General features: G+C 43.9%; 1 protein-coding gene across 2 annotated transcripts in view; it reads right to left on the reverse strand.

Moving 5' to 3' along the window:
• LOC115463293 (G-protein coupled receptor 54-like) overlaps positions 1-23188 on the reverse strand; it is a 95162-nt gene extending 71974 nt beyond the window's left edge. For both annotated transcript variants that reach the window (XM_030193682.1, XM_030193683.1), the window contains exons 1-2: positions 22373-23188; positions 4510-4634 (exon numbers count right to left, since the gene is read on the reverse strand). In XM_030193682.1, the coding sequence (XP_030049542.1) occupies positions 4510-4634; positions 22373-22625 (378 nt within the window). In that variant the 5' untranslated portion in view covers positions 22626-23188. The remainder of the gene's footprint in view (positions 1-4509; positions 4635-22372) is intronic.
• Between the last annotated feature and the right edge of the window lie 3547 nt (positions 23189-26735).

Genomic DNA, 26735 nt, shown 5'->3' on the forward strand with positions numbered 1-26735 from the left:
CCATTGTGATGAGGTGCTTGCAGGAGGTGTGTCCAATATCGTTGCCCCCTAAATGGATGATTAACACATCTGGGGGGGGGGGTTACAGTGTCCAGCAGTGCCTGAACATATGGGAGGAGCTGAGGCCATCGCATGCCCAGGACTCCTAGCCAGTTGAGCATTGCGCCCCTGAGATGCACACCAGGGGATCGGGATACCAGGCGTCTAGTGGCCCTTTCAATGTAAGAGTGCCCTATGATCCACGCCACCAATTGCCTTGCCCTGGGACCTGCACCATGTGCATGAAACAGCGTGAACAGATTGATCCCCATGCTCTGCTACCTGGAAACAGTTATTAGTATGTATCGCCAGCACGAGGGCAACACCTGGCTCGCTTACGACGAGCACTTTAGAGATAAGATGGAATCTAACCCGAATATGGCCTGGGACATGGATGATGACGGACTGTGGCTTCGGAATGCCTTCACACGGACTGGCGGAGCAGCCCCTGCACGTTCTTCCTTCTTCAGGCCGCTACACTCAGGGAAAAAAAGACAAGGGAGGCCTCCCACACTGTCCAGAGAGGTGTGCTGGAAGTATAACAGAGGCACCTGCAACATTGCAGATTGCAAATTCAAGCACCTGTTTTAAATTTACTGCTTTGTAGTGCACATCACAAGCTGCATTATTCCAGGAAAAATAATGCTACCTCAAAGCTGGAATTAATTTTCCTGCCCAGGAGCATCGGGCCGCTATCCAGCATCCTGATGTTCCTGGGTGGCATCTTAAAGGGTCAGAATAGACCTTGCTTCCCCCATCCCTAAGAGGTCCCCCAAACACTCCTCCCCATAGAGGTCCTCCCAAAGACCCCCACCCTCCTCTGACTTCATTATTTATTGTACTAACAAATGCTTGGTATATTGCACGAACGGCACTATTGTGTGGGTTACAAATTAAAAAAAAAAAAAAGAAAGTTCAGAATTGTGCAAGAGGAAGGAAGAAATAAAAAGGGCTGAGGAACAGGGACATGAATGAAGGGGGGCGGGGGTGGAAACAAAAGGGCAATAGGAATGGAATGGTAGAGGAAGGGGGTATTGGGAGAAGGTGATGGAACCAGAGGGCTTGAATGCAGATTTGTTCCTGCAGAATGAAAAAAGGTAATAGGTTTCGGAGAGCTGGGCCTATCTAAGAAAATGCAGTGTCCTTTGAGAGGTTTAAGGGAATAGGGAGGGCAGGAACAAAAGTGCTTTTTGAGAAGAATGCAGAGGTTATAGAAGAATGTCAGGTAAAATAGGTCAGCTATGTAAACTGTTTAAAGTATCTTAAATTTAAGTCTGACAGATTTTGGCAACCAATGTTCTGATTGCCACAGAGGGGAGACGCAGTTATGTCGATGAGCATTATAGAGTAATTACTGCAAACAAATGGACAAGCTGAAGACACTTCAATGTAGTAAGAAGGAGATCATTGTATACAGTAGTCTAAGGAGCCGTTATTCAAAGCAATTTCAGCAGGTAGGAGAGGATCCTGCCCACTTCAATCGCTTGTTGCTGCCTACCCCGCAATATTCCGTGGCATTAATGTGTGCAGGGCCAATGCACGCAGGGCCAATGCGTGCCGGTGCCTCTGCCACCAAAAAAAGGGGCAGGTCAGGGGTAGCATTAGAGAGGAGCCAGGGGTTATGTAGGTGCCAGTAATATTCAGTGCCAGCACCTGCATAGCTAAGTGCCCAAATTTAGTACAGCTCAAAGGCTATTCTAACATTGGCCAGCCAAGCTATGAGGGTCCTGGCATGAATATCGAGCTGGGACCCAAATAACATTTGTTTTATTAAGCCCCTGAGCCCCCTCCTGCTGCTGACAATGGCCCTCTTTCTTTCCTTCCCTCTCCCCCCAGCCCACGGCAAGAACCTCCCAAGGAAGGCCCCCCTGTCCCCCCAGCCATCCAGGTAGGCCCTCTCCTAGGCCTACCTGTAGCCCTGGTGGACCATGGTGGTTGTTGGGAGCAGAAGCGCAGGCCCCTCACTCCTGCCCCTTGCGGCTGTTGAAGGAAAATGACTGCCAGAAGAGGTCACGGTAGCCATTTGCCTTCAGTGATAGAGCAATGGCGTGGGGCAGGAACGAGTGGGGTTCGTTCCTGCTCCCAAAGATGCCACTAGATCACCAGGCCTTCCCAAGGTAGGCCCAGGAATGGCCATCGCTGAGGGGGGTGGTTGGCTCAGGAGGGGGACTTTTTTGGTTGGGTGGAGGAGAAAGAGGGGGGACGATTTCAGTTTGTGCTGAAACCGAGTGGCCAATTTCGGTCGCAGATTCGGTTATAGCAGAAACTGAAGATCTTGGGTTTGATCGCTCTCTAACTTTAAGCTCCCAAGAGTACAGAATCAATTATTGGTCTGAATTTAAAATATTATGCCTATGTGAGAAGTCCAAAAATATCCCCTATTTAAGCCTTTTTTTTAAATAAAGGTAACATAGGTATTTAGATCCAGCCTCAACAGCATGCCAATTCCAGTGCACACATTTACTCCTTCTCCGAGGTGGGTCTAAATACATGCATGTAATCTAAGCATTTTTTTTCTGCACCGATTTTGTAGGCTCAATAAATAGAATTTGGCCCTTGGTGCATAAATGTTAGTACCTTATTTATAGAATTATTTACTATGTGCCTGTTTATGTACTTTATAAAACCTACATGTACATCAAAACTCGGCCCTTGCTCTCCTCAAATTATGCCACTGGAACACCTGCATGCAGCACACATGGGCCAGATTCGGTAAATGGTGCTCAATATTTGGTACCGAAAAAATACAAAAATTGATGCTCAATCCTACTCTATAATGGGCAGTCAAAGATGATAGCCCATGATAGAACAGCACTGCGTTCTGATTTCAGGACTTATGCCTGGTAAAAACCAGGTGTAATTCCTAGCGTCCAGTTTGGACACACATCCCTGGTATTCTATAACACTGTGTACAAATTTTAAGAACACCTCTGACCCGCCCATGCATCTCCCATGGCCATGCCCCCTTTTGGTTTGCACGCTAAGGGATTTGGGTGCACATTGTTATAGAATAGCACATAGCAAGATGTGTGCACAAATTCAAACTGGTGCCTATTAGCACCCAATTATTGGCACTAATTGGCTCATTAGCCAATTTAGTTGCGCACACATTTGAAAATGTCCACAAATCAAGTAGTGAACATAGCAATTTTAAAACCAGAAAAATGTTTATCTTTTTGATTCGAAAAAGGCCATTTGCTAGATATTTTTACGCTCAGTACATCTATCGTTTTGGACCGTTTTTGAAAAACATCATCCAAGGGGAAAACGCACAAAAACAAGCCATTGGGATGTATGGAGGGGCCTGCATTCTTAGTAGGTTGGCCGTACAGAGCGGTGGGGGACCCTAAGGGGGTGCTGCAGTGGACTTCACATCTCACTGTTACCCCCTTATATTGTATAGTGAGCCCTCCAAAACCCACCAAAAACCTACTGTACTCACATATAGGTGACACCTGAAGCCATAAGGTGTACAGTTGGGTACAGAAGGTTTTTTGGATGGCTCACACTTTCCACCACAACTGTAACAACTGTGGTGGACTGGGATATGGAACTGGGTCCCGTTCTCTACAGTGCACTGCACCGACCACTAGGCTACTCCAGGGACCTGCTTGCTGCTCTAATAGACCTGGCCATAACGTCTGGAGCTGTCATAGAGACTGGCATGTACTGTTTCTTTCACATCTTTGGGGGAGTGGGAGGGGGGGGGGGGGGGTCAGTGACCACTTGGGGAGTAAGGGGGAGTCATGTTTTAATCCCTCCAGTGGTCATTTAGGGTACCTTTTTGTGACTTAGTCATGACTGAAACAGGTCTAGAGTAGACCAAAACGTCTTAACTTTTAGCCCTGGCTTTGCTCCATTATGGCAAAAAAATGTCCAAGTTTTGGGAAAACCCAAATCCCACCCCAACACACTCCCTTGTGATTTGGACGCACTGCATACAAAAGTGTCTTAAAAATGGGTTTCGAAAATAGCAATTTAGACATTTTGGTTAAAAAAAAAGTCCATCTGCCGCTTTGTGCCACTTTTTGGACATTTTTCTGTTTTGAAAATGAGCCCCTAAGCATAATATTCTTTTTTCGTAAACCAAGAGAGATGAAAGTAGGAAACCCATCCCTCCCCCACCTTCATTTATCACTCCTCTTTCTGTGTGGAATGACCTCACACCCATACACTTATATTGCACTTATCCAACAAAGTACTTCATACTAAAATTAAAAGCAGCCTCTATTTTTACTCTTCCACCATGAACTTCAGCAGAGCTGTTTACAATAAATCAAAATAAAGGGACCAGAACTAGCTGACATTTTTAATCCATTACAAGTACAAAATGGCCATAATTGAGTATGCATGGCTCCCAGTTTAGCAAAAGCTGAGAAGCAAACTTAGAACAGCACTAACCACAAATGACTGCTTTTAAAATGGCAATAAGATGGTCTCAAAAAACATACAACTGTATCTGGCACATACCTGTTGAAGGTAGTTCACAAATCGACACATGAAGTCTCCAAACACCCAGCTAGGCAGAGGGTAAAGGGTGGCAGTGAAAGGCACGCAGCAAACTAAGAAGATGATGTCTGTGGTGGCCAGGTTAGCTGTGAAGGATGAATAGAACAAGTAAGTGTATAAGAAGACACACTGTAATTACCCACCCACTAAGGAAAGAGCAGCAGAAAAGGACAGAGAACCAGTTAACCTCGTCCCAAGCCACTCTGTATGACAGGGGTTCCCAAGCCTGTCCTGGAGGAACCCCAGCCAGCCACGTTTTCAGGATATCCACATTGAATTTGTATGAGATAGATTTGCTACCAAGGAGGCATTTTTTTACAAATTGATCTCATGACTATTAATTGTGGATATCCTGAACACCTGGCTGGGAGGAGGGGGGTGCAGGACAAGATTGGGGATCAATGCTCTATGATTTATCATTTATGGTTTATTGTACTTGATATACCGCCTTTACTATATAGCACAGCGATTTACAACAAAATAAATTTGTCAGAAACAAGACAGCAATGCAATGAAATAATAGGACAAAAATGATAATAGGCAACTGTAGATGAGTTTTTATATACAACTGATATTAGTCTCTTCTGTCCACTAACTGATAGTGTGTAGCATATACAACCATAGTGGTGTACATATATTATATGCAGGTACTTTCTCTGTCTCTAGTGGGCTAACTAACTAAGTTTTATACCTGGAGCAATGGAGGGTTAAGTAACGTAAAGTAAGAGGGATCTAGGTAGAGAAAGTGAGGGTACAAGGAGAGACAATAAGAAGGGAGAGGGCTGTCAAGGAAAAAAGATAACATAAGAGTAGTCATACTGGGTCTGACCAATGCCCAGTATCCTGTTTTCCAAACAGTAGCCTATCCAGGTCACAAGTACCTGGCAGAAACCCAAATAATGGGAACATTCCATGCTACCAATTCCAGGGCAAGCAGTAGCTTCCCCCATGTCCATCTCAATAACAGACTATGGACTTTTCCTCCAGGAAATTGTCCAAACCTTTCTTAAACCCAGATATGCTAACTACTGTTACCACATCTTCCGGCAATGAGTTCCGTTATATATTTTTTAAGATGCAGCGACCGGAATTGAACACAATACTCGAGGTGAGGTCGCACCATGGAGCAATAGAGAAGCATTACAATATTTTTGGTCTCATTTTGCACCCCTCTCCTAATAATTCATAGTATCCTGTTTGCCTTTTTGACTGCCGCCACACACTGGGTAGAAGATTTCAGCATATTGTCTACAATGACACCTAGGTCTTTTTCTTCTGACTCCTAAAATAGACTCTAGCATCAGATAACAATGATTCGGGTTATTCTTCTCAATGTCAATGTGCATCACTTTGCATTTGTCTACATTAAATTTCATCTGCCATTTGGATGGCAGTCTTCCAGTTTCCTAAGGTCTCGTTGCAATTTTTCACTTGCCACACAGCCAATTTCTCAAAAAAATAAAGACCTACCTTTTACCCATTGAGGGGCATTTTCGAAAGAAACATCTAAGTTTGGATTTGGACGTCTTTGTAAAACATCCAAATCCAGAGTCGGGGAAAACCGTATTTTTGAAAAAAGATGGACATCCATCGTTCATTTCGAAAATACCATCAAAGACGTCCAAATCCAAGGATGTCCTTAAATTTGGACATCCTTGGATTTGAATGTCTTTGACTTTCATCCATTTTTGAACACAAAGACGTCCAAATGCAAGACATCCAAAACAGAGGAGGAGTGGCTTAATGGTTAGCGCAGCGGGCTTTGATCATGGCGACATGGGTTCAATTCCCACTGCTGCTTATTGTGACTTTGGACAAGTCAAATGCACAAGGGGCATTTTTGGATATGACATCTAAGTCTGAATTTGAACGTTTTTTGTAAAATGTCCAAAATCAGAACAGGAAAGGTCATTTTCTACAAAGAAAAGTCTATCTTTTCCTTTTGAAAGTGCTGTTTGGAAAAATGTTTTGTGATTTGGGAGAGGAAGGGGAGGTGATCCCCGAGTCCTTCCAGTGGTCATCTGGTCATTGGGGGCATCTCTTGTGTGGAGTAGAGGAGTAGCCTAGTGATTAGTGCAGCAGATTTTGATCCTGGGGAAGTGGGCTCAATTCCCACTGTAGCTATTGGTTATAAAAACAAGTCTAGCTCAAAGCATCGTCTTTGTTTTGTTCCATTATTGCTGAAAGACGTCCATGTCTTAGGAACGCCCAAGTCCTGCCTTGAACATGCCCCTAGCACGCCCCCTTGAGATTTGGATGTCCTTCTGACGGACTTCAGAGAAAGACGTCCAAAAAGAGCTTTTGATAATACTGATTTGGATGTTTCTGTGATGTAAATGTCCAAATGCTGACATGTCAATTTTTGGACATCTATCTCTTTTGAAAATGAGCCTGATTGTGGTAAAAGGGGGCATCGATGTCAAAAACATGCACTCATGGCAACGCAGGCCCCCTTTTGGTTTAGCTTGGTAAAAGGGGCTCAATATTTCTTATCCTTATAGGAAATAAAACTAATATCAGGGAAATCGGAGAAAAACAGAGGGCCAAAACATGAGATTTGTAACCCAGAAATTGTTCCTCATTAATTGAGTGGCCTTAGTCGCATCTGGGAAAATCAGGGCATTTTGACTACTAAAGGAATATACTTCTTAGAGAAATGACATTTTAATATCCTGATTTTCTCCTGCTCTGAACTAAAAGAAACAAGGAGAGTAGCTCTTGCATGAATCTCATCCTGAGATGTTTCTAAACATTTTGTTAAATTCTGAGCATCCTAATCTCTTTGTTCCTCTCCCTGAGATTGAGGCATTTTTTTTTCAATTGTAGATCCAAAGGAATTATCTACGTTGCATCTTCTCCTTGTTGGGTTACTGTATGTAGGCAAGCCAAAATGTCAACTGAGATCCAGGATCATTGAACATAAAAGTGCAGTAACCCGTAAAGTTACTGAGAAACTCTTGGTGGAGCATTGCATACAGTACCATACCATTCATGCATTTGTATCCCACCTATATCTGCATAAAAATCAAAGTGGGTCACAAAAGTAAACAACAGATAAAATAAAAACATCTAAAATCACTCCAAATATTTGTTAAACAAATAATTGATCATTGTCCATGTAAATACTGGAATGGTGTTCCATAAACTACGACATTGGGTAGCTGAATGAACTGTCGTGAAATCTTTCAAGTAAAACATGCTTAACTGTAGGGAAACCTAAACTTAATGTGCAACAAAATCGAGATGAAGATGTAAAAGAAGGTACAGATATTAATTGAATGTAAGAACTTGGGCATAAACCATGAATAATCTTAAAAATCATGCATGCAACTTTAAATTCTACACAAGCAACAACTGGCAACCAGAACAAATCAATCAACAATGGTGTAACTCAATCAACTATTTGACACCATAAATCAGTTTTGCTGCCGTATTCTGCATTAATTGCAAATAATTTGCTTTGAATTCTTGAATATAAAACACTACAATAGTCCAAATGTGATAAAACTATAACTTGAACTCAAACTCGAAAATTATCAGGAAAGAATAATCATCTAATAGCTCTTAACTGACGTAACTTAAAATAAATAATTTTACTCAGATTTCTTACTTGGCTTTCCATTGTTAACTGAGAATCCAATTTAATTCCTAAAATTCTACTTGAGGCCTCAAAACTCAGTTGTTCCCCATCTGATAAAATAATATTTTGGGGGACTTCAGATAGAGTTGAAGTAAAATATAACAAATTTGTTTTAGTTGTAAATAATTTCAGTAGATTCTCAGTAGCCCAATAGAGAGTTCTTTCTATATAACTTGAAATCACCTTATACCTATCCTCAAACCCCAATATCTTCTGAATTTAGTAAAGGTACTAAAATAAAGATATAATCTGCATAAGATGGAGTATAAAATTCAGAAGATGTTAATGATGAACCCAATGTACTCATAAAAATATTAAACAATATTGGGGACTCTGAAACAGGAAGATCAACATTTTAAAAAATGAACCAACTTTTTTACTTTATACCTTCTATTTAGGAGTGGCCTAGTGGTTAGGGTGGTGGACTTTGGTCCTGAGGAACTGAGTTCAATTCCCACTTCAGGCACAGGCAGCTCCTTGTGACTCTGGGCAAGTCACTTAACCCTCCATTGCCCCATGTAAGCTGCATTGAGCCTGCCATGAGTGGGAAAGTGCAGGGTACAAATGTAACAAAGGCCAACCGTATTATCAAAAAAGATGGCCGGCCATCTTTCATTTCGATAATACGGTTGGGGCCGGCCAAATGTCAGAGATGGCCGGGTTTGAGATGGCAGGCATTGGTTTTCGCCCATAATGGAAACCGAGGCCGGCCATCTCAAACCCGGCCAAATCCAAGGCATTTGGTCGTGGGAGGAGCCAGCATTTGTAGTGCACTGGTCCCCCTGACATGCCAGGACACCTACCGGGCACCCTAGGGGGCACTTCTAAAAATTAAAAAAAAAAAAAAGCTCCCAGGTGCATAGCTCCCTTACCTTGGATGCTGAGCCCCCCAAAACCCACTCCCCACAACTATACACCACTACCATAACCCTAAGGAGTGAAGGGGGGCACCTACATGTGGGTACAGTGGGTTTCGGGTGGGTTTTGAAGGGCTCCCATTTTCCATCACAAGTGTAACAGGTGGGGGAGGGGAGGGGATGGGCTTGGGTCCGCCTGCCTGAAGTCCACTGCACTCACTAAAACTGCTCCAGGGACCTTTATACTGCTGCGATGGACCTGAGTATGACATTTGAGGCTGGCAAAAAAGTTTTTAAAGTTGTTTTTTTTGAGGGTGGGAGGCAGTTAGTGACCACTAGGGGAGTCAGGGGAAGTGATCCCCGATTCCCTCCGGTGGTCATCTGGTCAGTTCGGGCACTTTTGTGGGACTTGGACCTGAAAAAAAGGGACCAAATAAAGTGGATCAAATTCTCGCCAGGGCCGCCCTTCTTTTTTCCATTATCGGCCGAGGGCGCCCATCTCTTAAGCACGCCCTGGCACGCCTCTGTCCCGCCTTTGCTACCCTTCCGTCATGCCCCCGGGAACTTTGCCCATCCTGGCGACGGAAAACAGTTGGAGCCGGCCAAAATCGGCTTTTGATTATACCAATTTGGCTGGCTTGAGGAGATGGCCGGCCATCTCCCGATTTGTGTCGGAAGATGGACGGCGATCTCTTTTGAAAATAAGCTGGCTAGCCACCCACCTGGGGCTACTCTGCAGCCACTTAGAGGGTCTATCCCCAGCACAGCTCAGGTCTGCCTGCACCTTAGAGATGGTCATCCTTAGACTTGGTCGTTTCTGATTTTCGGCGATAATGGAAACCAAGGACGCCCATCTCAGAAACGACCAAATGTAAGCCCTTTGGTCGTGGTAGGAGCCAGCATTTCTAGTGCACTGGTCCACCTGACATGCCAGGACACCAACCGGGCACCCTAGGGGGCACTGCAGTGGACTTCATAAAATGCTCCCAGGAACATAGCTCCCTTACCTTGTGTGCTGAGCCCCCCAACCCCCCCCCTAAAACCCACTACCCTGAACTGTACACCACTACCATAGCCCTTATGGGTGAAGGGGGCACCTAGATGTGGGTACAGTGGGTTTCTGGTGGGTTTTGGAGGGCTCACTGTTTCCTCCACAGACATAACAGGTAGGGAGGGGGATGGGCCTGGGTCCACCTGTCTGAAGTGCACTACACCCACTAAAACAGCTCCAGGGACCTGCGTACTGCTGTGATGGACCTAAGTATGACATCTGAGGCTGGCATAGAGGCTGGCAAAAAATACTTTTAAAGATGGTTTTTGAGGGTGGGAGGGGGTTAGTGACCACTGGGGGAGTAAGAGGAGGTCATCCAATTATGGGTCAAGGATGTCCATGTGTTAGGCACGCCCAAGTCCCGCCTCCGATATGCCCCCCTTGAACTTTGGCCATCCCTGCGACGGAAAGCAGTTGGGGACGTCCAAAATCGGCTTTCAATTATACCGATTTGGACGACCCTGTGAGAAGAACGCCCATCTTCCGATTTGTGTCGAAAGATGGGCGTCCTTCTCTTTCGAAAATCAGCCTGATAGTAACATAGTAAATGATGGCAGATAAAGACCTGTATGGTCCATCCAGTCCACCCAACAAGATAAACTCATTTTTCATGATATGTGTTACTTTATATGTATACCCGAGTTTCATTTGTCCTTGTCTTTCTGAGGGAACAGACTGTAGAAGTCTGCCCAGTACTGTTCTTGTACTAAGTTCTGAAGCTAACGTTGAAGCCCCTTAAAATTTACACTCCAGCCCATCCCTATCTATTCAGTCACGATCAGGGCATAGACCGTAGAAGTCTGCCCAATTTACTGTTTTGTTTCTCCAATTACCAAACGAGCAAAACAGCACATAATAACAGGTAACTGAATATGGATCAATTATAAAACTATCTAAATTTGTTCACTACCTGAATAGTGCCTGGAGAGTATAGGTAATATAGCTGCTCACAGATTATCAAATATATAACTATTCACAGTGTCTCAGTGAAGAGATCTTTCTCTCTTTCCTTCCAATTTGAGACTGGAGAAAAAGCCAGTCCATCCTAGCTGAATTTTGGGCTCCTGGGACAATCAGACCCCAGAACAACAAGTTTTAAGAGTATACTGCATCTTACTTCCTATCTGTGCCAGACTAAAAAAAGAACGGTCATTCCTCTGTAACAGCATTAAAGTAAGGAAATACCACCTGCTGGCCAATAGGAGAAATACACTTCAAGAATTAAATCAGTTTTGCAGGATTAAAAATACACTGTTTTGTCATAGTGACACATTTATAAAATTAGTAATCCAGTGTACTATATCTTTAGGAATGTCTTTTAACAAAAAAGATGGGCATAAATCCAATAAACATGATTTGTTTGCTAATTCATTCAATTTGATCGAAATAGCAGTTTCTAAAATCTCTTGAAAATTAGACCAAACTCAGGTATATAATCTCTATGACCCTCAATTGCTGGCACTGAAATTGAAGAAAAACTTATAAGAGATGATCTAAGTTTCTCTACTTTATCAACAAAATAGTTGGCTACTTCATCAGCAGTAGGATCATTTATTTCAGAAACCTCAGTCACTGATGAAGTTAAGGTAAAATTATTAAAAATTCTAAACAGCATCTTTGATTTCAAAATTACCCTCTTGTATTAAAGTTCTACAATACAACTTTTTTTTGCCTCAGATACTGCCTTTTGGTATTCTTTAATCATTTTACCAAGCTGTGTGAAAAAGGGCCCTGCACTAGCGAGGAGGGTGTTGTTTTTCCCACGCGCCAGGGCTGTTTTTTCCACAGCCAGTAAAAGCCCCCCCAAAATGGCCATGCAGTGAAATAACTTTTACTGCGTGGCCAATGGGTGGCGGTAAAGGCTCCCGTGCTAATCCGGCGGTAACCGGGCAGCGTGCAAGCCATTTCCAGGAGTTTTCTTCTTCCCCTAGAAATAGCACGCGCTCAGGGCAGGACTACTGCTGGCAGATGTGTTGGGCCAGCAGTAATCCCAAAAGAGTGAGCTGTAAGCCCACATTGGGCTTACCGCCACTCTGTAAAAGAGCCCTTTATGCCATAATTTCTTCCTCTGTGGATTTAAAGTCTTTCTCCAAGCTTTCTCTAACTTACAACAGGATCTTTTCAAAGCTCTTACTGACCAGGAACACTTAAATATCCTTTTATGCTTCTTAATTCCTTCCTCTGGGAATTGATACAAAGCATCTTCTACAATTTTATTCAATTCTAACAACATGGTAGTAAATGAAGCCTTGTTAAAATCCAGATTAATCACTAACAAATGACTAAAACTTATCAGCTTCAATTCTCCTTCTAAGACCCATATTGGACCTCAGAATTTTCTCTCGCTTGATCTAAAAGAAATATATTGTAAACTTAGCTATATAATGATTAGACATAACACAGGTGACCAGTCAATATCAGATCTAATTTGATGTGCCTTTGGCTGAGCTAATGTGGCTATAAAATCAAGTGTATGCCCTTTCTCATGGATAGGACCACTAATCTCAAAATGATCCTATATAAATTCTAAAAAATGAAGAAAATGTATAACATTTGAATCAGTCTTAGCCACTAAATCAGTGATTTTCAACCCTTTTCACCTTGTGGCACATTTACAAGGTGCAAAAATTGTTAAGGCATACCAACAGTTTTTAAGGATATATATATATCATGAAACATCACCAAGCATGTTTCATGATAGTGCCATCCACGTCAAATTCATTGCCATCATCTAACTTATGTCTTTTAATTACAAATCTATCCATGTCTAAGAAGCCCTGGGGGGGGGGGGGGGGGGGACATAATTAGGAGCTAAGTTCAGATCTTCACCAAATACAGGTCGCAAATTAAAAATAGAATATGAAAACACAAATTGAAGTGGTAACCTCAAGAAGTCAACTCAGAATGGTAACAACTGCAGAGCAGAGAAAGAGTCCCGGCTCCCATCCAATGTCCCGGCAACTCAGAAGTACCATTCTGCCATGAGGAACAGAAGCTAGACTACCAAGAACATTTCAAGCCCCCGAATGTAATAATGTCAGCACCAGAACAGAATTTACTGAAGTACTGCAGCCCTCACACAGCATTTTGCATAATGAGGAATAGGAAGGTCAATAATACTATTATTTCAGTGTAGCACAGGGGTTCTCAATAATGTTGCTTTACTGTGAACAATATATTTAATTTGTGTTCACTCTAATTGACTGTATTTTTCACTACAAAAAATATAGAAATCTTCATGCAAGCAAGTTAGATCGTATGTAAAAGGAAAGAAAATTAAAAAGAGAAAAGTGGAATAAAAAATAAGTCATAGTAAAACTAACTAAGGGGGGGGGGGGTCTTTTACTAAAGCTTGACTTAAGTTATCTGCAGCAGGGCCCATTTTATTCCCATGGGCCCTGCTGCAGATAACTCAAGTCAAGCTTTAGAAAAAGACCCCCTAAGCGGAGAACATATCTGTTCCAGAATAAACCATCGGAAAGCTCTGAATATCCAACACAAAATCTACAGCAGGTATCTACGATCCAAGTCTGTGCATACACATCGTTGAGCTCCCGCAAAGAGCTGCAGTTGGAATCAAAGCCCAAATTATACAAACAAAAAACAAACAAACCCCAAAACAAAACATTATTCTCAGAAGGAAGAAGATCACAGTTGGGGGCAGGGTTGATGGGGAGGTGCCTGAGACAGAGCCATTTTAAATACAGATTACTGAAGAATAGGTCACTCACTGTAAGGAAGTCTACTGTCTTACTGTCAGGTCTCCAAGACAACAATTTAAACCACACAGTCCTCAGGAGGAGAAAGGTCACTCTTGGGGGCAGGGCTTGGGGGGGGGAGGGGTTGCCTATGACAGAGCCATTTTAGACAGGGTACAGAAAAATAGGATACTCACTGTGTACGATTGGATCAGCCTTATTGTTGATCTCCAACCACGATCCTCACAGCTCTGTCCTCCTTCAGTTATGCTCCTCTCTGCTCACACACAGCTCACCTCACACTCACTGACAGGGCCGCCGAGAGGAGGGTGCAGGGGGGGGCAAAATTCCCCAGGGCCCGGCATCCAAGGGAGGCCCACCCGGAGCTAGCATTGCTCTCCTGTTCCTGTGTGCAGCAGTGCTGCAAAGCAGAGTACTTCCTTCCTGCCACGTCCAAACAGCCTCTTTAGATGCGGAAGAAAGGAAGGAAAGAAGGAAGGCTGGCCTCTGCTCTGTGGCGTTTGTCACGCACAGGAACAGGAGAGCCATGCTAGTGCCAGGCTCTGGGGAATTTTGCCGCTCACAGTGACAGGAGAAGCACAAGTAAGTGGGGTGGGCGGGCCCGGAGAGGTGTTTGTCCCGAGCCTAGCCTTGTCTCTCGGTGGCCCTACTCACTGAAAATCTCTGCACTAACTATATCGACAATCGCCCACCACTCTCCACCACACACTACTAAACCCCACAAAATGGCCCACTCAACCCTTGCCAAACACTATATAACTGTGTGGCAGCAGTGGGGGGAAATCAGAGATGCGTAGTAACAAAGTACTTGTACTTTGGAACAGTGCTTAAGTACAATTGGCAGTACTTTTACTTGTAACAAGTTACATTTTTTTCCAAAACTTTATACTTGTAACAAGTTACATTTTTTTCCAAAACTTTTTACTTGTAACAAGTTACATTTCAGCTATACTTTTGTACTTAGTAACAAAGTACAAATTTGGAAAGTAGTTTTTACAAAAAAAAGTATTTTTCATTCCTCTGTTTCTCCCCCTCTACTGGCTTTCCAAGTGATGTCAGACGCGGCTTGCAGCTGATTGGGCCTGAACTTCTGGTCTCAAAAACAGATGAGCTGAGACTGTAAGTTCGGGCCCAAATCAGATACAAGTCTGGGTCTGAAATCACCTGGAAATCCTAGTCCCCGCCCTCTAACCTGCCCAGAACAGCTGTTGATTGTCTGTTTGTTGTTGTCAGGCTCAATTGCCTCCCCAGCCTGAAGCACACCTTCACTGCATGCAGGGCCCATTCCCTCTTCCCTCCCATTCACTATGGCCCTGCAACACAGTTTGCTCCCCCCCCCCCCCTTTCCGTTGCGCCTCTGCTGGACTTGTGCTATGCATGGGACCTGGCTCTCTGGAGCACTGCTAGTGCTTTTGGTGCCAGTCCCAGAAGTTTACATCAGAGGAGGTAGGCCTGGTGCACCAGTGCTGCAGAGAGCCAGGCCCTGCAAGTCTCCCATGGTAGTTTATTAGCAGGGGCCCAGCAAATGTGCACGAGAGGGAGGGAGGAAGACTGTGCTGCAGGGCCGCAGTGGATGGGAGGGGGTGAGAGAGAGAGAAATTAGGCAAGACTGGATGCATGGGGATGAAGAAAGAAAGTGAAAGAGAGAGATGGAGCAATACTAGATAAAAAGGGGGGGGGGGAGAGACAGAGGTTATGGGCTAGGGAAAGAGAAATAAGGCAAGACTGGATAGGTGGGGAGGGAGAGAGAAACAAGGTAAGGCTGGATGGGGTGAGAGAGATGGGGTGATATTGGATGAAAGTGGGGAGAGACAGAGCCTATGGGCTGGGGAGAGTGAGAGAAATTGGGGGAAACTGGATATGTGGGGTCATTGGCATCAACTTTTCAAAATGATTGGGGATGTTAAACCCAATAGAAATTACCTCTCCCTTGATACAGTCAAAGTACTAGGGGTGCTCACAAGTGCAGGTCCAAGGCAAGATGCTGCCTGAGGCGGAGCTAAGATGCCCCCCCCCCCCCATTCACAGCATTTACCTATTTTGTCACATTCCAAACCCAGCAGCATCAGTGATTCCCGTAACGCTGTCCTGCCGCTGGCTCCCACCTCTTCCCTTTACTGCAGCTGCCTGAGCCTCTGACGAAACAAGAAGTTACATCAACGAGGCGGCCGCAGTAAAGGGAAGAGGCGGGTGCCAGTGGCAGGGCAGCGTATGGGAATCGCTGCTGCTGGGTTTGGAACATGATGAAACAGGTAAACACTGCAAACGGGGTGGCCACTCCCCAAAGTGGAGAGATGCCGCCACTGAAGAGTGCCACCTGCGGCCCCTGCCTCAGATGGCCTAATGGTCAGTCCGCCCTTGGTGCTCAAGCACCCACAGAGCTGGAACAGATCAGTGTTGGAGTTGGTTATAGAAGAAGAGGTGAAGAAGAATGGATAAAAATGACACATGGACAGGAGACCCTTGGATCGAGAGTTAAAAGAAGACTTGAAAGCAGTAACCAGAGACTTGGACCAACAAAATTATAAAAATTAAATGGCCAGACAGCAAAGGTAGAAAAAAAGAATTTTTTGTAGGATGAGGTAGCTATGTTAGTCCACTTTAAAACATTAATAAATATAAATAAAAGAAAAATACAAAAAAAAAAGTGACACGTTTATATTGGACTATATACATTTTTTTTTACTAACTTTCAGAGAACAAACCCTGCTTTTTCAGGTCGGGTCAGTATACTGTTGTAATAGTATGCTTGTCTTGGCTTAAGGAAAGAGGTTTTTCACCTCCAAAAACTAGTCAAAAATGTAATGTTCATCAAATAAAAAAGAATCATTTTATTTTCTACGTTTGTTTTATTTATTAATTTCTAATGTAGCAATTGAATATGTAAGTTTTTGAAATTTACATCTGCTCTCTTTATATTTTGCATGGTGCAAAGGGACGTGTCACTGTTTCTTTGGTTTTGCACTGTATTAATTTGTGTCTATATATTTCTGTTTTTAGCTTGCGGTTACTTCTGTACTTCATAAGAGGCTGCATCTGTTCATGTGTGAAAAAGACTGGGTATTCTGTCAGCATCAAGTGTCTGTGTAGGACTAATCTTTACTAATCCAGCCTGTTTTTGTTTTCCAAAAGGTGTATTAATATTCTTCTGCCCACTGTAATGCTCAGGGTGGTGGTGTTTTTTGTTTTTTTTTCTAGGAAGGGCCTTGTGTGACCCCTCTGGAAGTTAGCTTGTAAACATACTAGATTCTGTGATCCAACTTGTTAAGAATACATCTTACTCTGTAGTAAAAAAAAGTTTTAAGAGCTGTACTTTATTACTTTTACTTGAGTAAGGGCCTTGTTTACTAAGCCGCGCTGTAGGCGTGCTAATGCTAGAGACACCTGTAGGAATATATGGGTGTCTCTAGCAGTGGCGTTCCTATGGGGCTGACACCCGGGGCGGATCGCCGATGCGCCCTGCCCCCGGGTACAGCGCCCCCCGGCAAAACAAACCCGATCCCCCGGCGAAACCCCCCCGGGTACATGCTGCTGTGGGGGGTGCCGCGTGCCTGCCGGCTCTTCGTGTTTATGCTCCCTCTGCCCCGGAACAGGAAGTAACCTGTTCCGGGGCAGAGGGAGCATGAAAACGAAGAGCCAACAGGCGCGCGGCACCCCCCTAGCGGTGTGCACCCGGGGCGGACCGCCCCCACCGCCCCCCCCTTGGTATGCCACTGGTCTCTAGCATTAGCGCACACTAAAAAGTTAGTATGCCTACAGCGTGGCATTGTAAACAGGGCCCTACATTTTTTGGTTAAGACTTTCTAAAGTAAAAAGTAATGAACCCATCTCTGGGGGAAATGTAGACAACACAAGGACCCCTCTTCTTGTGACATCCAGGAGCATTATTGGGGCGAGAACAAGTCAGGCTGTGCGGGAGAGCCAGCGGCTGGAAGTGGAGCTCCTTGCTCACGGTAAATGCAGTTGGGGTTTTTTTTAAACCGTGGGAACAATAAAAAGCTTTGGGCCTTGTTTACTAAGCCACGATGTAGGAATGCTAACTTTTTAGCGCTCACTAAAAATGAGCACGTGCTAATGCTAGAGACACCCGTATATTCCTATGGGTGTCTCTAATGTTAGCGCACGCTAGTTTTTAGCATGTGTTATAAAGTTAGTGCGCCTACAGCGTGGCTTAATAAACAGGGCCCCTTGTTCCTGCGCTAACCCCCCCCCCCTGCATTTACTGGGAGCATTGGATTTCACTTCCAGCCACCACAATTGGCAGTGAAGCAAGTTGTGGCAGCTGGGTCTTGTCCCGCTGGGGTTCTGCAGCTTCCTTTTCTTCTTGAAGCAGCCCGAGCGCGAGGTTGTCCGCAAAGCCCCTGCTGCTGCAAACAAAAAGAAAATCAAGCCAGAGCTCTAATCTGTTTAAAGGCACAGATCCTATGGAAATGACTAGCCAGGAACCTGCATTAAAGGGCAAGCACAAAGCTGCTGTCCTTGCTCTGTAATGCAGGTTCCTGGCTGCCTGTTTCCGTAGGATCTGTGCCTTTAAGGAAGATTTTTGCCACATTGGGTCTAAAAAGCACTTGAAGGAAGTGGCACAAAAGGGTAGTAGGACTGGGTAGGTAGGTGGTAAGAGGTTCGTGCACTCCCCACTGGAACCCCACAGGAACTACTTCCTTGCCTTCAGGATTCCTGCGGACTCAGCTGTTCATCACAGTAAGCCGGGTAAGTAGGTTCACGGCTCACTTGGGGAGGTCCCGCAGCACACCGGTTGAAAAACATTCCCCTAAATGCAAATTGATATCACCCAACATGCAAATTGATATCACCCAACAACAATATCTGCGAAAAATAAATACTGAATTATCAAACCTAAAATTTCATTTTGAATCTTTAACCAGTTGTCAGGTGCTCTACAAATTAAAATAATACCTAATGCACCCTCGAACAAATCTTCCTCCAATTAGCAAATCATGGCTTCTAATCCTGATGTGGCTACGAAAGCTACAAGCTCATTTTCAAAAAATAATTTATAAACTAAGCCAAGACTGCCTCCAATTTTCTTTGGCTTAGGGCAATGCACCATCTTATATCTAGCAGTACATAACTACAACTGGACTGTCCTGACCAGTGACTCAAGGTTAGGGCTCTTCAGCTTGAAAAAGAGATGGGAGAGGGGAGCTAAGATTGAGGACTACAAAATCCTGAGTGGTGTAGAACGAGTAGAAGTAAATCGATTTTTTGCTCGTGCCATCAGTAGTGGATGTGGTGATGTCAGTAAAAGGGTAGAAGCTGAAGACCTGAATGGTAGAGCTACTGGTATGGCTTGGGGTATGATGGTAGCAGATACTGCTGCTGAAACCTCAGAAGCACAGTGTGTAAACTGGGTGGAGATCCTCTTGTAGTATAAAATTATAACTGGTGTCTCCCTTGCCTCTAGGCATACCTAAAAACAATATATGGGCTATTTTTGGAGAACCACGTGCAGGGAATGGGGTAATACAGTGTCATCCTATAAATATAAAATGATCAACCCCTTGGATTTAGCATAGCAGGCCAAGGTCTGAGCTGCCAAGCTACCTAGCTCTAGGTGGCACCGTGGCAGGCTTTAAGCCTAATAACTAGAGCTGCCACGTCATACAGTTCCATGAGGGAGATTTTTTTGGCCTGCCATGGTTTTAAACTTACAGTATGTGCAATGTAGTGTGCTATTAATTCATGATTGTATCCACTGAAATCAATGCTGCAGCTCTTATAATGCACCAGGATAAAGTTGCTTGAAATCTCTCTCTTGGAATTGGACAACTTGGCAGATTTGAATAACCCTATCTTGATGCATTATGGGACCTGCATGGCTGATTTCAGTGGGCAGAATCAGGGACTTCAAATACCACACTGCTTTGGGATGTAAGTTCAAAACCAGGAACGGCTAAAAACTCTCAGTCTTGGCATCAGGTAATTTGGCAGCTCTGTAATGGTATTTAAAAAAAAAAAAAAAGCATAGCTCTAAGCAAAAAAAGAAAATAAGAGGCTATGAAATATAAAAAGACTAAAAAAAATAAAAAGATAAATCATTCAGAAAGTACCAACTCCCTGCTGTTTTAAGAAGGTGAATTAGACCTAGGAGAGTACTTGAGCTGCACTAACACAAATTGAATAAAGATAAAACAAACAAAATAAAAAAATAAAATAAAAAAGAGGAAAAGGTCTGAACTCTATAGACCTAGAAGAAAGAGGACTGGGGGGGGGGGGGGGGGGGGAGATGAAATTAGTCCCAAACTTGAGTTTTATGAGAGGTTTGTAAAGGGGAGGGGAAAATTGACATTGTAAGTAGTATACTATGCCATACTTTGTATTGTTATTGAATATTTTTACTGCTGTAATTATCAATTGCTTATGTTTGGTTTATTCTTACTATATACTGCCTTGAGTGAATTCCTTCAAAAAGGCTGTAAATAAATCCTAATAAATTAAAAAATAAATAAATAAATAATGAGGGTAGAGCTACCTTCATGCAGAAGTCCAGAGTAAGTCTAAATGTGCCAATATTTTCCAGTTCTGTGATATATATTTATCTCTTCTTCAAGTCAGTTTTCAACTGCATTTTCTCAGTTTATTACCCAAAATGTGAACACAATTATAATATTAAAGTTTTGGATGTTATTGAATTCTGTTATTCTGTCTCACTGTATTTCCAGTTTTGGCACAGTATAAGTCACCACATGGACAAAATATAAGAAAACCAATGGACTGCATTAGGGGCTTATAGCCCATTTAGTTATGTTTAAACAAAGAGAGATCTGCATGAAAGAAAATATTTATTTTATTATTTTGACTTATGAAAACAACTTGTCCCTGAAATATGCTCAAAACAGAAGAATCCATTTGTACAAAAGAGATGAGGTGAAGATGTGATTCCATGTGCCCCAATGAAAGATTTTAATTTTACTTCCAATCTTTATAACACCAGGCTTGCTAAGGCAGATTACAACAGATAAGATGAACCCATCAGTAGCAGGATATCCTCACTGAAATTTGGCCATGTATTGTATAGAACAGTGTAGAAAATTGAGCACAAATATAGCCTTTATTAGTGCTGTTTCCACCAGCTACAATAATTTTTAAAGCTGTTTTAGTGATATTCAGTTTTGATTTCATGATATTTATAGCTACATGTACGACACTTTCAAATAAATTTTAAAAAGCTGTCAAGTAAGTAAAAATTAAAAAAAATCTTTTGTTCTCCACCTTTTAAGATACTGCCTATCCAACTGGAACAGCTGTTGACTTTTTACAGATGGACCACGTTTAGGCAGTCCATTATTTCTAATAATCTTTTACTATTGCTTTCAATAGCATTTGCTATTGTTTTGGGTGTACTTGTGACTCCGCCTACTGGCTTCCACCCATATAATGGGCTAGATAGCCTGGTACCATCTCCTGTTCTCAATCTAACCTCCTTGGCTGAATATTTATCCTAAATGTGTCTGTGCAAGTGAAAAACACAACAATTAAAAAAAAACAAACAAGCCAAAAAACAAACACTAGAACGATGAGAATGGAATAAAAGCCGGAAAGCTATGAGCTAAAAATATAAAAAAAATCAAAAGTGTAGGTAAAATAAAACCTTGACAGATTAATACATGAAAACGATATGAAAAGAAAACACCAGATAAACAAGAGGTTTGAGACCACACATGAAAAAAAAACACGAATACAAATTTCAACCAGAAAAACAAACAAGGGCAAAATTAAAGCACAATACAGACTCTCTGCTGCAAAGGAGCAGAACAGGTCTATAGTTCCCTGTATGCAATGGAACAAAACCATTACTGGATCAGCTTGATCCAGGGGCGTAGCCAGACTTCGGCGAGAGGGGGATCCAGAGCCTGAGGTGAGGGGGCACATTTTAGCCCCCCCGTGCCATTTTTAACCCCCCCTGCCATTTTTGACCTCCCCACCTCCACCACCACCTTCGACCCCCTCTTTCCGCTGCCACCAACCCTCTCCCGCCGTTGGGTACCTTTGCTGGCAGGGGTCCCCAACCCCAGCCAGCCGAAGTTCTCTTGTCCAGCGTGGCCGCGTTGCTGATCTGCAAAGGGCAGGCTTCTGTTTCTGTGAGTCTGACGTCCTGCATGTATGTGCAGGACGTCAGACTCACAGAAACAGAAGCCTGCCCTTGCAAATCAGCAATGCGGCCGCGCCAGACTCACAGAAACAGAAGCCTGCCCTTGTAGATCAGCAACGTGGCCGCGCCGGAGAAGAGGACTTTGGTTGGCGGGGGTTGGGGACCCCCGCCAGCAAAGGTACCTGATGGTGTCAGGGGAGGGTTGGCGGTGGGGGGGGGCAGGGCCAAATCTACAGGGGCCCACGCCCCTGTGGCCCCACATAGCTACGCCCCTGGCTTGATCCCCAGGCTGAACCTGGAACTGTACGATGACCTTATACCTAAGTCAACTCAAGTGCTGTGGTGTAGAGAGAAGTTTAACGGGACAGAATGCCATCAACATGATTAAAAATAGCCTTTGCTTTTCTCATCCACATGATTAAAAGTAGCCTTTGCTTTTCTCACCTATGTAAAAGTTTGTGACAGTCCTCATCTGCCTGTGCTTGCTGATCACGTAGATAACCAGAGAATTTCCAACCAACCCCATCAGCATGATGAGCGCGAAGAAGAGTGGGACGAGCCAGGCATCGACCAGCAAAGGAGGGCTTTGCTCCGTAGAGCTATTACAGCCGGACAGCAGGGCAGCCTCGGGGGGGTCATCCGGATCCGAGTCATTGTGGCAGTGAAGTGAAGAGGCGCTGCTTCCGGGACTCCTCATCTCTTTCCTCGGGGAGCTGCACCTGCAGGGCTCACTTCATGCAAGCTCCAACCCCTCCTCCCCACCAACAACTCAGAACATTAACAAAGCGCCGGATCCCCTTTATTATTCTTGCTAGCATCGTCAGCAAGGTTTTATCCTGCGGTGAATTGCTCTTTACAAAGTCTGGAGTCTCAGGTCTCATTTCATTATAGCTCAGGACTTTTGAGTCCACCTTCTCGGAGTTGTCTTATGAAAATGCGGACAGTTCACTGGAGCCAGCGGAGGTCCCCGGATTACATATCCCCCCCCCCCCCCCTCAAGACACCTTCACATTTGTTATTTCAAAGCTTTGCTGCTGTTTTGGGTTTGGGCTCCGTTCTCCCTTGCCATCCTCAGCTTTCCTTTCCGGAACCGCTCTGGGTAGCAGCGATACGAGGCAGCCACTTAACTCAAGTTTGCCGCTTTGCCTTCTCTCGCTGTGTTTTTAATTTGATCTCTCTCCTGTCCTTGGCTGGAGCTATCAGCTGATTTTCCGCTGGGTGCACTGCTAATAGGAGTTTTGTTTATGTTGCAAAGCGAGATGCTTCTCTGCTGGAGGCATGAGAAGGCGAGAGATCCTTAGACTTCGTCCTATATGTAATCCTTCTACAGCCTACAGGGCTCCTTCTCTCCTCCTACTCTAATCTGAATGGCTGACACCTGGTGTGCAGCAACTAAGCAGCATGTTTTCAGTGGAAATTTCATTGGCTTCCCCACTGGGTGCATGTAGCTGGCGAGGCAAAGAGTGCATAGTCTAAGAACCTTTCAAAAGTCTTCTCATCTTCAATTTGTGGTGTGCTTTCGCCTACTTCTGTGTGCCCCAAATGTGCCAACATTTTTTCAATGGCTGTCATGCTCATTCAGGACAACACCAAGCTGGAACTGTGCCCTGCATGTGACACCATGGCCAAGAAGAGGAGACAATGGACAGGGAGCAATTGCAGCACCCTTGTATGGCTGCACCATTCATAGCCCCGTGCTCATTTCAGCTCCACCTTCCCACAACTATTACAGCTTCTAAGCAGAATCCTTCCTGCCTCCTCTCAGCACTACTACAGCTGCTGCTGCTTCTCTCCCTCTTCTTACTCCAGAGAGGGGGGGGGGGGGGGGGGGGAAGAATGGAGAGGCAAGTAGGGGTATTGAAGAAAGCAGGGTGCAGAAAGAAGGGGTAATGAGAGGCAGAGAAAAGGGAAAACAAAAAGAAGCAAGTTGAAAGGGGAGGGAGAGAGAACAGGGTACAAGGAAAGGGAGGAATGATGGGAAGCCATAAAAATGTTGTTGCACACAAATGAACAGTAGCACATATTAATTGACAGCAGTTAAAGACCAGCATGGACCTGTCTACTCTGTACAGTTATAGCTGCGCTCCATACAAATACCCTCTCAATGCCTTTGTTTAGGATTATATCCGATGATATGTGTGGGCTACCCCTCCCCCTTTATGTTTAGGGTTGCACTTGCTGCTGTCAGTTCTCTGTGCAGGCTCCCCCTCCCCCGCCCCCCAAGCCTTTGTTTAAGGCAGTGATTCTCAAACCTGCCCCGGGAAAACCCCAGCCAATCTGGTTTTCAGGATATCCACAATGAATATTCATGAATCGAATTGTATACACTGCCTGCTTGGTATTCAGATTTATCTCATGCATATTCATTGTGGATATCCTGAAAACCAGATTGGCTGGGGTTTCCCCAGGACAGTTTGGGGAATCACTGGCTTAGGGTTATAGTGCAGGTTCTACTCCTCTATGCCTTTTTTAAATTTTATATTTATAGAATTATACATTGCAATCACCAAGTAACAATACTTGTACAGAAAGTGCCAACATTATCCAAATGATTATAAAAGAAAATCCAAATACCTAGAAACAGAGAAATGAAAGCATATAAAAAGCTATCCAGTCTGCCCATCCATCTCTTCCACTCCCCTAGAGATCTTATGTACTTGTCCCAAGTTTGCTTGAATTCAGGTACAGTTTTTGTCTTCACTACCTCCACCGGAAGGCCAGTCCATGAATTCACCACTCTTTCCATGAAGAAATATTTCCTCAGGTTGCTCCCGATTCTCCCCATGCACAATGCCAATGTGATAAACACAGACAAGAGACCTAGCACACAGAACTATAGGCCTTTAAATAGCCTCTATTTTACAGCACTTTTTCAGTAGAATTGATACACTTTACGACACCCTTACATACTGTACACACAAAGCGCACTGCATATGTGTAGGACAACTGTGTTTTTCTGGGCTTCGAATATCATTAGTTTTGAGCATTGGCACACTGTTGCTCTGCACTGATACAGCAGTATAAAGGGCCCATGTTTCCCTGTAGAGCAGGAGTTCTGAGCATCTGGGCCTGAGAGACAAAAAGCCTTTGGAAAATATCCATCTCATGCTGAACTATCTCTGATGGTTTTGGCTGGAATGAAAGATAGCCCTCTAGTAGGGAAAATCCTGCTATTGGTGGTTACAAAATCTTATTAAAAGCTGGAAACTCTGAACCCAAGTAGGGAGGGTACCCTTAGAGGCTATCTTGTAGACAAGAAGAGCAGAAGCACGGGAGCAGGTGCAGCTCAGGGCAGAAGAAAATGGCTTGCGGGGCACTATTGGTGCCTAGGGCTGAGAAGAGCAGTGGTAGTCCTCTAGTGGAGAACAATGGAACTGGCGGTTGCAGAGCCATTTTAAGGGCTGTTAACTCTGAACCCCAGCAGGGAGAAACCCCAGAGGCTCCTCTTGAAGAGAGAACCAGTGAGGGTGAAGGTCTCCGGGGTGCTAATGGTCTCCAGGAAGCTGCAGCAGGGACAGGATTTACCAGCGTTGGATCCAGTGCAGCAGCCACCATCCCAAGAAGTCTTCTGCAGGAGGGGTGAGATCTGAGGGGACTGGGAAAGGGACAGGGTGGACTTGCAAGGAAAGGAGAGGAGTGACAGTACCTGAGTCCAAGAGTAACTGTTAATGCCAGAGTGCATAAATTAAGTAGTATTTAGTTTAAGAGGTCAATTGCCAATACTATTGGTTTGTTTATATTTGCTGAAAGAAGTTAAGTATCAAGACTTTTGGGGGTTATGTATAATAACTGAAGATATGTAAATTTGTGTAAATAGTTAAATAAAGGCCGTTTAATTTATTTGCCAGCTGTGTTCACAGCATTTCTTTTTTGGATTTTTCCTGGTGGAAGAAGAGGGTAATTCCGCTCACTAATGCTTTTCTTCCCCAGGTGGCGGCACCAAGCGCCAAGTAAATAAGGGACAGATGGAGGCTGCTGGTAGGTTCCAGTTAACTCAGGTCCCGAATCTAGGAGCACCCTGAAAGGGGGCATTACACGTCTAAAAATTTCCACTTTTTAAACATTTGTGAGTTTTATTTTTGGCTGACCAATTTCTATAAATTGCAAGCTTTTCCGTCAATTTTACACATACACAGCATACATAAGCAACCTCCCAGCACCTTCACTGACCCTTTAAAAGTTTTTGGAATACTTTAAAATTATTATATCATCTATATCTATCTATTGTAGAAATCTCTGTGCATATGATAACTGCTTGTTATGAAAAATGGAATCTGTGTATTCTTTAACCCCTGAGTAAAGCAGAGTTTGGTCAGCTTTATTTCATTAGGAGGTTGTGTGATAACAATAGCAGCCTGCCAGGGAAAACTGATAACAAGTGAAGATATCAGCAGATAACCAAAAGGGAGAAGATATAGAATCTAGGGTATACGGTGCAGCTCAGAGATAAAAATGGAACGTGAAACTAGCATTTCTGAAGGAATGGAACTGAGAAAGTAAACAAGAAAAGGGGAGTAGGGTGTAGAAGTAACAGCAGATTCAGCGGAAACTAGAAAAGTGGGGGAGAGTCAGCACATGTGGAAGGGTATAAAAACAGGGCTAAAGAAAGAGGGGGTGGGAACTTTAGTAAAGCTGATCAGCAGCTTGCTGTACTTCTGCTTCAGTTCTCCTCACAGGAAGGAAGAGACCCAATTGCATGTTACAGAATATATGTTTTATGAAATCGCATTGTAATTGGCTTTATCTGATTGGTGTCTGAAATAAGTCTTTTAAAAAAGGAAATTTCTTTTACAAATTGATTCAGAGT

This window comes from Microcaecilia unicolor, chromosome 2 (assembly GCF_901765095.1).
Source record: "Microcaecilia unicolor chromosome 2, aMicUni1.1, whole genome shotgun sequence".
In the NCBI taxonomy this organism is placed as follows: domain Eukaryota; kingdom Metazoa; phylum Chordata; class Amphibia; order Gymnophiona; family Siphonopidae; genus Microcaecilia; species Microcaecilia unicolor.